Here is a 15,168-nt window from a genome sequence, read left to right as displayed (position 1 = left end):
CGTACCGCCTGTACACAGTCGTGCCTCGCCTGGTCAAGTTTGTGGACATGCTCACCAACTGGTATGTCAGGACCAACAGGCGCCGCCTGAAGGTGAGATCACAGCTCGAAATGTGTGCTTCCAAACCTCCAGGAAGATATACTCCTAAAAGTATTTGCTGGATTCAAAGTAAAATATCCAAAATGAAAACCTAGTCTGCACTAAAGTAAGCCAAGTCATCTTTAAAAAAAAAAAAAAGATTTAAACTTAGCTTCTCATATCTTCAGTCTGTTTGAGTTTTCCAACAGTAAATCTGATTTTTCTTGTGAACATTTCTTTGACTTTACCTGGTGCTAAAGTCTGCAAATACTTTTACCTCTCCACGGTGAAAGGACTTATTGATGTGTTGATGAACTTTGCAGGGAGAGAGTGGCACAGAGGACTGCCTGTGGGCGCTGGAAACTCTGTTCAGTGTTCTTTTCTCCATGTGCAGGCTGATGGTGAGTCATTTGGTTGTTGTGTGTATGCATAAGAGGAGAGGGAAACTTCATAAACAAAGACACAAGGTTGCTATGGAAGAGGTGTTTTTGTGTTCTCGTGGATCTGAATAATGCATTAGCAGTAGGAGGTTTTTTTTATTTATAACACACTGAAGATGTTTGCACGTGAAGTGTAAGGCCTGCTACGAGGAGGCAGTTGGCACTAGTCAGATCAACACAGATCAAATAAATTACCCGTGGTTGAAAGAGGGAGAGCGGGGAGCCACCAATGGCACTGCTCTGTTTGAACTTGAGCAGCAATTAAGAAGAACCAGTGGAGAGAAATGTGCGTCAGAGCGTCAGACCTTGTTGGGTTGGAGGAAGGAACCAATGTGTAGGAAATCGTATTATTCCTTCTGTTTGTCCTCCCTAATGCTGGCTTTGTGTTTTTCTCCATCTCCTCAGGCTCCCTTCACACCCTTCATTACTGAAATGATGTACCAAAATCTGTGTCACCTCATTGACCCCGCCTCTGTTGAAGAGAAGGACGCCAGCAGCATCCACTATTTAATGCTGCCTCAAGTCAGGTTGGGAAAATGCAGTAATAACGGATTCATGATTAGAGTAGTCTTAAGTTTCCTATTTCTGTTTATCGAACAAATTAAAAAGAAACTGGATTTCTGTAAGTTTTGTCGACAAACAAGCAAACTAAGTGACTTTTGTAAGCAGCTCCTGAACTAGTAACTGTCATTATGCAAGCAGGGAAGGGCCTCTTCTTCTTTTGTTTTTCTACTGTGAACTAGCTCATGTCTGCCATCCGCAGTTGGAAGAGGCTTACCACAAAATGTCAGAGTGGTGCAAATCCTGAGAATCTTGCTCCAGGCTTTTGCTTTCACAGCTCTATTTCAATTTAAGAAAGGCTTGGGCCCAATTTGATTTCTTCCCCGACCGCTCCAGCTTCTACTTACCCCTACATTTAGCCATCCAAGCGGAGAGTTATTGAAAAATAGTGTCTTCAAATTCAGACGTTGCTATACCACTCAATGATGTCATCAATAGGTGCAGATGATCTACGTTAGTGCATAGTTGCCAGCGCTGTGAAAATACATGACATCGGTTTTGTAACTTTAAAAAGACATGCAAAACATTCCTAAGTCCCTATGGCTTTCCCTTAAAAAAACAAGTTTGAACCCCTCCACAGGTCTCTCCCTATTGCCCCAATTGTAGGGGCAATAGGGAGGAGCCAGAAGGGTGAGGGAAGAATTCAGATTAGGTCCTGGTATCATATGATTCCAGCCGGGCACAAACTGTAATTTATTTCTCCTCCAAGATCAAATTATAAACAGTTGGTACTTCCGTGAGTTAAAGGGGACGCTATCCATATGTCATTATCAAATTCTAGTCCCTGATTGGTTAAAACTTTCCTGGTTTAACTTTCAATGCTTGTTTAATTGCCACTTGTTTTGTATGTAAAGCCAAAAACGGTCACCAATCAGGTGGTGGGAGCTGCTGCTCCACCTCCTTCACCAAATGATTTGCTGTATCCTGTTTCCACTTACTTTAAAAGCTGTTTTCATCCTCGAACGATAAGAGTTCCTAACAGAGCAACAACTGTTGTTACAGTTGGTCACATCACAATGGTTATTCTTGTAATTAACAGAGGAACTAAATTGACTGCAGGGCCGAAGGTCACAGAAAGCCTTCATTAGAAACCGACAGAAACTTGTGGTTCTAAAGTTGTTTGTTTTTTGTAGTTATATGTGCACAAAATTGAGAGATGCATTTTCTTCCCTCTCTGAATGCCACTGATGTTGATTTATGACTTATTGCTCATTAAAAGGTGAGGTTTGTTTTAGTCAAAGTTGTAGAATTGCCCCCAAAGTGCCTGGAAGAAAATGTGGCTCAGATGTAAGACGTGGAATCTGTGTCATGTGCTTATTAACATAAATTAACAAGAACGAGCCCGCTACAGTTGAAAACTGATGAAATACCTCTAAACCTTGTTTTTTCTTTTGCTTCCTTATCACTGAATGATTATTTATTAGCACTGTGATGTGGTGCATTTCATTATACTGCTCGTAAAATAATGCAAATCTTTTTTCTGTTGTGCCTGGTTGTTATAGGGAGTCTTTGATTGACAAGCGCATTGAGTGCGCCGTCTCTCAGATGCAGTCTGTGATTGAACTTGGCAGAGTGATTAGAGACAGGAAGACTCTGCCTGTCAAGGTATATCCTCTTCTTCCACCTCTTAAACTCTGCACACCTCCATCAAGAAGTTCTAGCTTGGGATCCATCTTGTAAAAAAAATTGAAATAATCTAAATTGCCATGATCTGTTTTTGATTTATTTGACAAAATGATGTGACTATAGTATGTATAAATGGTACAGTTGGATAGTTAAAATAGTTGGATCTTTTATTTATTAATTAATTTGTTTGCTTGTTTATTATCATTATCATCCCTGGAGAACCCACAGGGTTAAATTTGGTTATATTAATTACCCCCCCCCCCCCCCCCCCCCCTTTTCATTGAAATTTAGTCTTATTTTTTGGCTGCTGTTAAATGCTGCAACCCAAAATGAACAAACAATTCAGAAGTTGTCAAATTCACTTTAAAAGGAAAACTGTTCTAGTGTTTTCCAGGGTCAAATCAAAAACAAACATCTAGATCATTTGCTGATGATCAGACCCCCAGCTAATTAACTCAATGAAGAGTACCAAAAAACTAAATAGTATTTATTTAGGCCACTATTACAAAATTGAAAATCAAAAGTCACTGTCAATATAAAAAATGCAGTTATTGGCATATTTCTGATATTTTGTATCCGCCTTTTCTTGCGAGCCGTTCTTTAATATTATTCTTTTTTTGTTTGTGTCAGTATCCACTAAAGGAGGTGGTAGTGATTCACCAGGACCCTGAAGCCCTCAAAGACATCCAGTCTTTACAGCAATACATTCTTGAGGTAAGTGGTGCTTTTGCTTTTCCATTTTAAAATGTTACCTGTAAATCAGTTTGCTTTGATCACAATAAGCTCAAAGTTGAAGGACAAACAGCCCCTTAAACCATGTTTACACTCAAAAGCTACTTCAGCAGGATGGGGGGGATAACTGAAAGAGAAAGCCTTGTTTCATGAAGAAACAGGTTAAGTAGATATGTGTGAACTGTCTCTTCAGGAAGAGGATGCTTGTGCCAAATGTGTTTTTGGAGGAGAAAGGGCACATTTCTTTGTCATGCCAGCTAAATTTTCGCTTCTCTCAGCTTTTTCTCGCTGACACGCCTGTTGGAGTCTCTCCACTGACAGCAAAGTCTCCACTGAGCTCAACATGCTCTCCAGAATAACAAATGAGTCAGTGGAGCTGACACACGTATTGACTTTTCTTTTCTTTTCTTTGCACCGATATGATGCACAATTCTTTAAAGTGTTGACAAACTAAGCAACATTCTTAAATTCAATCATGTTTTTGTGAAATCAGTGCTCAAATGAACTACTCAAATGAATAATTGAAAAACTCACATTGCTGTCGATTTTATTACCGAGGCCTCTGCAGATGCCCATGTGTGCTTTCTGTCAAAAGTTATCTATGCTGACATGTAGTCCCAATTTGAGCAGTATGATTGACTGAAAGGAATAGTGGATGGCAAGCCTGTCAGGGTGGTTATCTTTAGAATTTCCTGCTTCAGTCCATTTAATTGGATCCTGAATATTTCGTATTTTAGGTTGAAGAATAATGCAATAACTGAATGGAAAAGAGTTAAGATCGATTGGCTTTATCATTGATCACTCATTGTTTGAGCTAAAGAACAGTAGTTTTTTTTTTTTGTTTGTTTTGTTGAAGCAACATGTTTTGTTTTGAACATAAAAGCCTTTTATATTGTAGCTGGCAGCTGGGTAATGATGGTTATAAGAGTCTGTAGCTAGCTAGCAAGTTAAAACATCTTCAAAAAATATGAGCTCACTTTAAAACCAACAACCTTATGTGGGAATTTTTTTCACAATACTTACTTGTTCAGTTAATATTAGTATTTCTGTTTAGTTTAGTCTAGTATGAATAGTTCTCTGTGTTAGATAGGCTCAAATCAAATGACAACAATGTGCTAAAGTAACCATGCCCACGTTTCCATATGTCATGACATTATTGAACACGCTTATTCAACATTTATAATAACAATGGAATACGTACGTGAACTCCCGCAATTTGTTGTTGAATTTGTTTGTTGCCAAAATCAAAAGCCTGTGTTGTTTATTAGGACATACAGTGGGGCAAAAAAATAGTATTTGGACCCTCAGAGCCTCCAGAGCGGGTTAATAAAGAATCCTTTACCGTTCTTCTGGGGAAAACCTTCTTTTATTACAGTTCTCCTTCACTCTGTATATCAAACATGAATGCACACCCCCAACACACTTTGGCTGCACGCCCTCCCTCCTCTTTCTTACACATGCGCGGTTTCATTTCAGCACATACACATACTCATTCTACAACACGTTTCAATGTGGGCACATGCGGCTTATAGACAGGTGCGGCTCATGTATGTACAAAATGGTTTATCCTTTAAAAATTGAATGGGTGCAGCTTAAAATCAGGTGCGCTCTGTAATCCGCAAATTACTTTAAATGAATTCTTTTTGGACTTTGGTTTAAATTAAAACAACCATTTACTTTAGAGATTTAGAGATGTACATTTACATTTACTTTTTTTTAAAATGTATTACTGTTAATTGTCTGGTGATTTTTGGGATGCGATTTGTGACCATTTTATTTTTGTCCCCCACAGGAGCTTAATGTGCGACAGTTGACCCTTTCGACAGATAAGGATAAGTACGGGATCCGCCTGAGAGCCGAGCCAGACCACATGGTGTTGGGCAAGAGATTAAAGGGGGCCTTCAAAGCAGTCACTGCTTCCATCAAGGAGCTCACCAGTGAACAGCTAGAGGCCTTCCAGAAAACGGGTACATAGAAGAAAAAAGCAAGCACATACATTTACAAATGCAAAACTAAAATGTACTATTTCACGAGCCATTTTCCTTTCATGGTCTTCTTTTTTCTACCAAATTCTATAAAGAAATGAAATTTTCATTTATGGGCAAAATGAACCAATTGCTGTTTGGTTAAAAAATTAGAGAAATGGAAATCTTTGGTACGGATTTTAGACTCATTTCATTTTAATAATGAAGCAGTCATCTTCCTTATTGGGTAATGTGTGATTGAAGAACAGTCGGCAGATGCTTTAGGTTTGACCCCTACATAAGCCAGTTTGTCATCAGAGCTCGAGCGGGGATCAAAGCTGAGCAAGGTACTTCGCCTCCCCAATTATAAAAAGACGAAGCGTCTCCCCAGGGCCTCTGGGATCGGAGGCAGCAGAGGTTAGCTGGGCTGTGGGAACCTCAGACTTCCAATCATTTGGATGTTTGAAGTCAAGCCAAATTGAGGGGAAAGGAGCACGAGCAAGAACGGAAGAGCTGGGTTATGGTGTCACGTTGCAAAGCATGAGTTTATGAAAAACCTATGAAACAACTTGTTATTGTAAAATAATAAGTAATATTTGGGTTTAGTTGTGTTCAGAAAGGTTTCAGTTTGCAGGAAAAAGACGTAACTTGTTGGCTGTTATCCTTTGATCCCAAAAGATTCTGTACAAGAAGAGGTTCAAGTAATAAGCCAGAGAAGTACATCAGAAATGAAACCATGAAAATCTGGAATTAGAAAGAAATAAAATCTCCCCAGGTGTTTGGAAGTGTACAGTGAACCATAACATTGTCATGGCTGTTCCTTAGAACTCAGCCTTGGCTAATGGTTGCTAAGGGCAAACTGAGGATGGTTGGAAACGGGCAAATTTCACTGTTTCTTTTTTGTGAAGTAACTTTGGAAAATAATAAAATTTCATTGAGTCTGATTGCAGCTTGTTCATATTACAGAAAAATGTCTAAAGTTTATTTTATTTTATAAAAATTGTTAGATATTAGAAACCTAATTAATGGGTATAATTCCATTGGGATTAACAGTCACACATAGAATGCAGAGGACTGACTCCTCTTACATGTGATCCAGTTTTCTTTAGTGATCTTTTTGTAAATGTGCCGTGGTTTGATGAAATGCAGCAATGTCTATGCAGGAAATACTAACACAAAATGTAAAAACTAAAAAAAAAGTGACTTCAAGATTCAGAATTCGATATTTAAAGAATATATTTAAAGTCCGACTTCGATCATCTTTTAAACTATTGCAAAAATGTTCCCAGTGGTCTCTTACTATTAAAAGCGCCGAAAAAAGTTGGAAAAAAAGGTATTTCTAGGACATAGTTTCTGCAGAGCGGCAGGACTTTATTAAAAACATTGCCTCTGAGTTGTGGGCGGGACTTCCTGGCACCCACAGCTGAGAGCCATCTGTTTACAAGGTCACCCAATTGCTTACAGCCCCTCACAACCCCAACCTAACATTAGCGCTGCACCAAAAATGGGGAGCAAAATTGGAGAAACCATACAGTTTCGAGCCAAATGCCAGTTTGGAAGAGGAAAACGAAGATGTACGTGGATCTATTTATCTATTCGTCTGCTCCTGATTTACAATGATTCAAACCAAAAAAATACTAGAAGTGCAATCTTTTAATCTTGTTTTTTTTTGTGTCCTCCATCCTCAGAAAAAGGCCACAACATGTTAAAGACACCAAAATCTTAATTTTCCTCAGAGTGGGTCTTTAAAAGCATTAACCATAGAAATAAATACCAGGTCAACTATATCAAAACTACTGTGTGATTTAGTAAATATATAGCTTAGAGAAGAATACAGTGAACTTAGAGAAGAATACATGCTCCATATTAATCCTGTGTGGTTAATTTGAAGGGCGCATCATGGTGAACGAGCACGAGCTGCACGAGGAGGACCTCAGGCTGATGTACACCTTTGACCAGAGCTCTGGCTCTACTGCACAGTACGAGGCGCACTCGGACGCTCAGGTACGTGAGCTCTCTGTCCTCCGTTAGCAGAATTATATACAGACCCAGATGCATTGATCTGGGCAGGCTCTGTGTTTTCTGTCACCTGCTGTCGAGTACACAGATCCAAAAGTAAAAGGCAATAAAATCTTGCTTTCACTGCATCAAACAAGCCGCTATAAAAGTCTTTTTGTCTTTAGCTGCTTGTGTGATGTATGAAATCATTTCACGGTTAAGTGAAAACCACTACGTATGTCTTCCCCCACAGGCTTTCTCTAATCAGTGCTCCTCCAACCGTACACACGCCACACGGCTGCACCTTAATACCGGCGTACTGAGCTCTCTTTTTAATTCTCTCTTATATTTACTCATTCACTCAGTTGCTCTGCCTCTCCAGCTCCCATCTGTCTCTGTTCTTTTTCTGCTGCTTTTACGTCCCTCCTCTGTCATCTCTCTCCCTCCTTTCTCCTTTAGGCCTGGCAGCAGCTCATCTTCAAACAATACTTGTTTAGTGATCCAACAATTATTTACCTGATTTGAGGCTCTTTTTATGTGCGGAATGTTTTTCTCAGCTACCCAACCCTATTCCTTCAAGATCTACCACCCTGCCTGTTTACCAGCTTTCCCTGTAATGCTTGCAGCTGATTGCCTGACATGGGTATTTCCACATCATGATTGACTGAACTCACCTGAGCAAGGTAATCAGCAGCAAGCATCGCAAGGAGACCTGGAAAACGGGCAGGGTGGAGGTTCTTGAAAATCAGGGTTGGGAACCCCTAATACTGTCCGTTTACATAGACTAAGAGAGACTGACACTTAAAGCCAAATATGTGCTTTTGCTTTGAAAAATTAATCGAGTTATCTATTGAGACCTGATAGACGTCACCTTAAGGTAATTTTTTAAAAATTTAATTTATCACTAAAAACATAGTTGATGTTGGTAGAAAATAGTAAAATATTTTTTCACAAAATATCTGTTTATTTCAAAAAAACATGATCCTTCAGTTATTCTGGTTTCTGAGATGGACTGAGCCTTTTGGATTGAAGGCTGAGGAATGCAGCTTTTTGTAAGCTAGCTGGAGAGGGTGTAAACGGAGAGCTCTCAGCTATGGGTGACAGATAGTGGGGGAAGGGTTGCACAATGCCAGCAGTCCTGCCCACAACTCGGAGGCAAATTTCTAATGAACCTCTGCCGCTCTGCAGACTCGGCACAATCATAATTAAGTCATTTTACAAGACATCAAAATATGATTGGAGTGGGACTTTAAATAAACATACAATAATATCATTAGTTTAATAAGTGTAATGGTTACTTAGAATGAAATAACAAATTTGAAATTACATAGTTTAGTTCCTTTAATAACCCAAAATACAAAAAGCAGAAAAAAGTTTGAAAAGAGGCATAGTTGTTTTTTCCCCTTTTAAACTTAATAATTTAAGTCCATATGATCCCTTTAAAACAACAGGAAATGAAAACAATAGCAAGTTATTAGTCAACTCAAATGATGTCCATAAATGTAAACATCTGGGATGGTGGCAAAATTCAAAGTGTGTTAACCTTCTGAGATGAGTTTGAAATCCGATTTCTTCTCTCTTGCCTTTGCTCAGGTCTTGGTGCTGTTGGATGTCACTCCGGATCAGTCCATGGTGGACGAGGGAGTTGCCCGAGAAGTCATCAACCGCATTCAGAAACTGCGCAAAAAGGTGGGGCAATTATTTCTCAGACAACCTTAGCCATGGAAACATGAGTGACACAACAGATGGCTACTGAATTTCACAATCCAGTGTTTAATAACTGAGAACTGACATGGCTGAATCATTGGGGGCACATAATCAAAGCTATTTCAGCCTGACCCTGCAGACATGGTCATGTAATTCCCTTTTTCTTTTACTTTTGGGGATTTGTCTTTTCTTTTTTTGCCCCTTTGATCCCTAAAGCCTATTTTAACCTTTTACTTCAGTCGCTGAGTCTTGATGAATTTCATCAGGTGATAGTTATTGAAGTTATTCGGTAAAAACGAAAAACTAGAACACCTACACATGGTTTTTGTTGTAGCCCCTCCCCTTAAGCTTTCCTGTCACTTCCCGTCCTCCTCGTGTCCTACGCTATTGTTGGAGCACTTTTGAAATATTTCCACTTCAGCATCACAGTTAGAGGTTTCTCCATTGTAAGGCAGGTTTAATGGAAGCTTAATTAGAGTCTGGCCTCCTTCAGATTCTACTGTTTGGGCTTTGAAGTGGTCTGCGGTGTAAAGGCGGATTATCCGACAGCCCCCTCGTTTTCACCAGAAAGAAACCGTTTTTTCCGTCCCCCTTGTTGCAGCGTTGTGCTCTGGATCCTGGCCAGGCTAAATTCCTCCAGTTATTTCAAACGGGGATCTGTAAGGAATTTTCCACCCTGTGGAGGAGAATTAAGTTTTAACAATTCTTGTGCGCGTTGAGGTGTAGTTTGTGGGTTGAGCGTGAGTTATGACTGTTAGCGTGGGATGTAGGGTTGAGAAACAACACTAAACTTTACCTTTTTTTATTTCTTTTTTAAAGACCGACTGCTCACCGTTTAGTGAGCGTTGCGGCTTCATCTAGTGCACAAAATATATTACACACATCTGTCAGGGTCAGAACCTTGACTTCGGGAAGCCTATAAACCTCCCTCCATTGATTGACTGCTCTTTTGTATCTCGGTAATGTTGTTCTTCTGCCCTTGAGCCACATACTGCAATTGAGGTGCGCCTGCGTGTGCTGCAGTTTGCGTGTGCTGCAGTCTGCGTGTGTGCGCACGTGCACGGCTGCGCTCTGCAGATTACAGTGAGATCAGGGTGTTTGAATGTGTGACGGTTAGTGGGAGTTGGCAGACGATGCCAGTATGGATGGGCTTTCATCCAGTAAAAAATGTCCCCCTGCTTTTATTTGTTCTTGTCCTGTCTAATACCTGCTTTTATTCTGGTCCTTTTAGTGTCTTTATGTTTCTTTTCCCCTTGTCTAACCTCATTTTATGTAATTGTTTTCTAAAGAAAGAGGGTCTTTTTTTTAAATTAATTTGTGATTCCTTTCATCCTTGTGTTTGCTTTAAAAAAAAGTCGAGCTGTACTTTTGTCAAAGTGCCTCATTCACATCCATTATAAATGCACATTAATCACAAATCAACCCCTTACTTTACTGCTGAGAAATGACACTTTATTTGTATCACTAACCTATTTTTTCTCTCTCTTTTCTTTTTTTTTTAGGGACATTTGGTGCCATCAGATGAGATAACTGTGCATTACCACTGTCAGCCAGAGGGGGAGTACTTGGCTTCTGTAATCCAAGCCCACACTGATTTTATTCTGGGAACTACAAAGGCTCCACTACTCCCATATCCTGTTCCAAAGAGTGCCAGCATCATCATAGCAGAAACTACGCAGGTACGAGTGGATCCCTTCAAGACAAGTTTGTGCTTTTTGAAGCTTGATTCAGGCCACAACATGGAGAGACAGAAAAACGATAAAAATGGCCTTCTCTCTTTTACCAACTTGTCAATAACTTTTTGGGGCATGTGTGTGTGTTTTTTCCAGCTTAAGGGCTCAGACTTGGAGTTAACTATCGTGAAGGGATCTTCAGTCCATCAAGCTTCACTAAATGGACCCGCATGCGCTTATGTCAACGCCCGGGTGAAGGTCGGCAACAGAGAACTAGGTAGGAAAGGTGCAGCGTCCATGTCCTACAAAAGCAATGACAAAAAAAAACCATTTCATTTGAAATCAAAGCAAAGCCAAACTAATAATGAGAAACGTACCATAGCTGTTCTGACAGTGTTCAGTTTTCCTTTAATGAAATCATTCTGTTTTTTTTCATTTGTTACCTCTTTTTTTTACGTCAGAGGGGGTAATTCTGCTGGAGAATCCAAAGGGGGATAACAGATTAGACTTGGATCGACTGCAGACAGTGTGCAGCAGCGTCTTTGGAACCAACAATAGTCGGCTTCGATTCTTCAGCGGCGGAACTGGTAACAGACATTTCAGCTCCTGTAAAAGAGAGAACCCCTAATTCTCCCCCAGCACTAATACTTTCTTCAAAATAGAATCTTTTCAGAGCATTCTATTCTAATGTGTTTTTTGTTTGTTTTTTTACACATGTACATTATAGAGCTGACTAGTAAAATGGATCTTCTGGCTCTCAGTGGCAAAACTTTAGCCGTGACTTCAGGCCCCTCCTCTCCTGGCCCCGCCCCTACTGCCAACACCCCGCTGTGCCCCTATGTGAACCTCGTTCTGTGCAACGCACAGCCAGCTGGTGAGAAATGCATATGTAACCAATCATGCAAAACAAGTCCTTTCACTTTTTCCGCTCTTTTTGGTCATTATAAGCATTAAACCATTGAAATTATTTTTAAAGTGTGTTATTATAATCAAGGATACAAAGAAAACAAAAAAACCCACTTCTTCGTTTGGAATAATCACATGGTGACTCAGATTCAAAGTCTTTGAGCAGGGTCGTTTTAACAAACAAATCTGCACACTTTGAAGAGTGGTCCTCCATTGCCATGGAGACGACACAGCAAGGGGAAGCTTAATTAGCATATTATGTGTTTCTTTTCAATTTTGGACTCAAATCCATCTTAGAAAGTTTCTTTTCAAAGGCAAATGCAGTACATTAAGCTCAGCTATGAAGCTGCTGACTCTTGCCTCATTGTTATGGTTGAGACATCAATGGTATGGATCTCTTCACATACCTCCTAGCTAAATCTGTGAGAAAAACCATTTCCCATTGTTTCCGTGTAATGAATTTTCTCCAGAGTGCCAGACTGGTGAGGTGGGCACGCTGTTGTTGATGAACCCAGTGGGCCACAATGCCCTCAACTACCCAGGCCTGCTGTCTGAGACCGGCAAAGTCTTTGGCCTCCGCAGCCGACGGCTGAAGCTCTACCTGGACCAGGACTTCACTGAAGGTATGATGAGGGTTTTACATAGTGGGTTCTGTGGAGATCCGGTTATTGATCATTTTAACTTTAACTGCATGTTTGTAACTCTAAACAATTTTTTAAACTTTGACTAAGGGACAAAACTGAATATTTAGATTTAAATTCATATTCAACTGTTTTTATAGAGCACTTTTCCTGTGACAGAACACCTCAAAGGGATTTACATAAAATAAAGAAATGGTAGTAAAAATACATTACTGTTTGGTAACATGTGACACAACTGACTGTAGAGGGGTTGAATGAAAACTTAGGTTTATTTTTTCATTTTTGCTGGTAAAAGATTAATAAAAAATTTGAAGTCAATGTACATGTAGATAGTGATGTTTGGGAATGTTTGGGATTTTCAGTTCAAAACATCACAAATGCAGCATAAATTCTCTTTTTTTTGTTCTCCCCTCTCTGCCTTTCAGTCCTTAAAGTTAACGCTGTGGCTAACATGTAGGAATATGGACAGTACTTCGTGAATCACTCCTCATTTTTGACCCTAAAATGACGATGGAGATTTCTATCATTTTTAGTTAGTATTAATGAGCAAAATTCAGGTTTCACATTAGAATGTAATGCTTCTGTAAGGAACTTCATGGTCTTATTAGAGAGTCAAACAGCTTGTAGCTCTACACGCACGTAAAGGATTTGAACAACGAGTCGAACTCAGTCACTCTTAGTCAGATACATTAAGAACTCATACAAAGGCTTCTGATTCTGAACTTTACACTGTTTCCTTTTCTCAATTTTGAACAAGCCGAACCTTGATCAATGATAACTGCTCAAAAGTTTTTCTTTCAAACCCTGCAGGGATTGAAAGATGAAGTGATGATCAGAAAATTGACAGAAGTCTTTTTATTTTTTAAATGATGTTTTTAAATCAGCTAAACCTTTCCCATCAAAAGTGTTTTTTAAATTTCATGGAAGCAGCCATTTTCAAATGAGCAGAAAAAGGCCCTCTACTGCCCCTAGTGGAATGATGGTGAACTACAGGGTAGAAAGCACGGACCGAGTTATATACCGTTTATCTTCCAATAGTGGCCTGTCTCTAATTAACACAGATCTCCAATAAACGCCGGGTGTAACAAGTGCTCGTTACTTTAGACGCCGGTCTCTAATAGTGGCCGGGCTCTTTTAACCCTTGTGCTATCTTAGATGACCCCACCCTTCACAAATCATTGAAGAAAAAAGGTTCAGCGCACTGTCTAGTGGGTCTAGATGACCCAACTCCCAATGTTAAAGTGTCTAGGATAGCACAAGTGTTACGAGCCCCATCCCTCCTGCCCCGTGCACAGTTGTGCAGACGCCTTGATGTCTGTGGTATTGTTAGCAGGTGTCGCGATCAGGTAGTGATGGCCAAGAAATACTCGTTCCATTTAGAAACTTCGTGTGCCAAAGAACACTCTGGTGAAGAATCTTCACGACATTTTGGGGTGGATCCTAAACGTTTCAGAGAATGGCGCAAACAGATAGGTAATATCGAGAAGACGGCTGCAGAAACAAGAGGTGCAAAAGAGGGTGAGCGACAAATTAGAACTGCTTTTAACACGGATTACTGAGCAAAGACGGAAAAGTGCGCGTCTCCAGGGAAACGATCCGCATGAAAGCGAAGAGGATCTTTGATACGGAGATTGATGCTTCAAAAAGAAAAGAAACATTCACAGCAAGAGCTATTCAGATCATAAGACAATGTTCTCATCATTTCAATAAATCCTGAAATGTTCATCTGGTGCTTTTGTGGTGAAATTCTTGGCCGAATTTCACCACAAAATGAACTCATTAGCCTTCACCGTTCTGACTGTGATGGAATAAACACCGGTTTCCAATAGTCTCTAATAAACACCGGGCTGGCTGCCAAATTTTGGCAATAAACGGCGGGGCTACTATAGGAAGATATACGGTACAATGAATTTGGATCATGCTAATGAGATCGGGGTCTCTGAAATGCATGTGTCAAATGTGATGCAAACGGTCATATAGAATTGATCTAAATCTTTCTGTCTCTTCTTTTTCAGAACTTGCTGCAGAGTCGTCCATAAAGTCTCTCGACACCAAAACCTTGTTTGTGAGAGTTCTGCCAACAACTGCAAATGCCTGAAAACCCTTCAGCTATTTTCAGAAACATTTCCCCCCCTCAGAAGTGGCCCCCTCTGCTACTCTTTCTACCACCCAAAATCCTGACTTGGCCAAACTGTAACAACAAAGAGTGTCAGTAGTTTTAGATTGTTTCTTGGGGAAGCTCTGTCTCATTCTTTACTGTTTAATCCATGTTGTTCATGACTCAAAATGCTGTAAGATTTTAGGCATTCAGAATGGTATTGGATTGGTTTTAAATGACTGTTCAAACGTACATGTAAGCAGTTTTATAATAGATGAAGAGTGGGACTGCAGCAGCTAACGGAAACAGGGAATTTTCTGGCTTAAAGGTGGACTCTGGACAGCCCAAACATTGCTTTTCAGTAAATCCTGGGAAGAAAGGTTCCATGACGCAGCCCAACTCCATTAACTGTCGCTGTTACCAATGGGTGATTCTCTTTGTTATGAAATAATGCAGGTTACTTTCCTTCATGATTTATCTACACTGTGTTCAGTTCAGTCATTTTTTTTAAACAAATTGATAGAGGAATTTGGGCCTTTGTGTTTCTACCCCTCTTTAATTTTCACAGATGAGTCCATTGTGTTTAGTGCACACAAAATTCTCAGACAATGGGAGAGGCATTTAAATGGATTTTTGGCTTACTGTACCTTTGGGACACCAAAAGGCTTCTGTCACAAAAAGAGCAATAAATGGATAATGTACTATTTTAAGTCACAACCAGAATAAATTGACGCTTATGAAGAA

General features: G+C 39.9%; 1 protein-coding gene across 3 annotated transcripts in view; it reads left to right on the top strand.

The window, feature by feature from the left end:
* The window catches only part of iars1 (isoleucyl-tRNA synthetase 1), a 57,538-nt gene extending 42,370 nt beyond the window's left edge, over positions 1–15,168 (top strand). For all 3 annotated transcript variants that reach the window (XM_078947071.1, XM_004068660.5, XM_078947072.1), the window contains 14 exons: positions 1–92; positions 402–479; positions 924–1,045; positions 2,582–2,684; positions 3,336–3,419; positions 5,230–5,404; positions 7,293–7,405; positions 8,993–9,088; positions 10,609–10,785; positions 10,936–11,056; positions 11,241–11,366; positions 11,507–11,653; positions 12,156–12,308; positions 14,342–15,168. In XM_078947071.1, coding sequence (XP_078803197.1) covers positions 1–92; positions 402–479; positions 924–1,045; positions 2,582–2,684; positions 3,336–3,419; positions 5,230–5,404; positions 7,293–7,405; positions 8,993–9,088; positions 10,609–10,785; positions 10,936–11,056; positions 11,241–11,366; positions 11,507–11,653; positions 12,156–12,308; positions 14,342–14,424 — 1,670 coding nt within the window. In that variant the 3' untranslated portion in view covers positions 14,425–15,168. The remainder of the gene's footprint in view (positions 93–401; positions 480–923; positions 1,046–2,581; positions 2,685–3,335; positions 3,420–5,229; positions 5,405–7,292; positions 7,406–8,992; positions 9,089–10,608; positions 10,786–10,935; positions 11,057–11,240; positions 11,367–11,506; positions 11,654–12,155; positions 12,309–14,341) is intronic.

This window comes from Oryzias latipes, chromosome 5 (assembly GCF_053564925.1).
Source record: "Oryzias latipes strain Hd-rR chromosome 5, Olatipes_Hd-rR_3.1".
Classification (NCBI taxonomy): domain Eukaryota; kingdom Metazoa; phylum Chordata; class Actinopteri; order Beloniformes; family Adrianichthyidae; genus Oryzias; species Oryzias latipes.
This window is presented reverse-complemented; position numbering and strand designations above follow the sequence as displayed.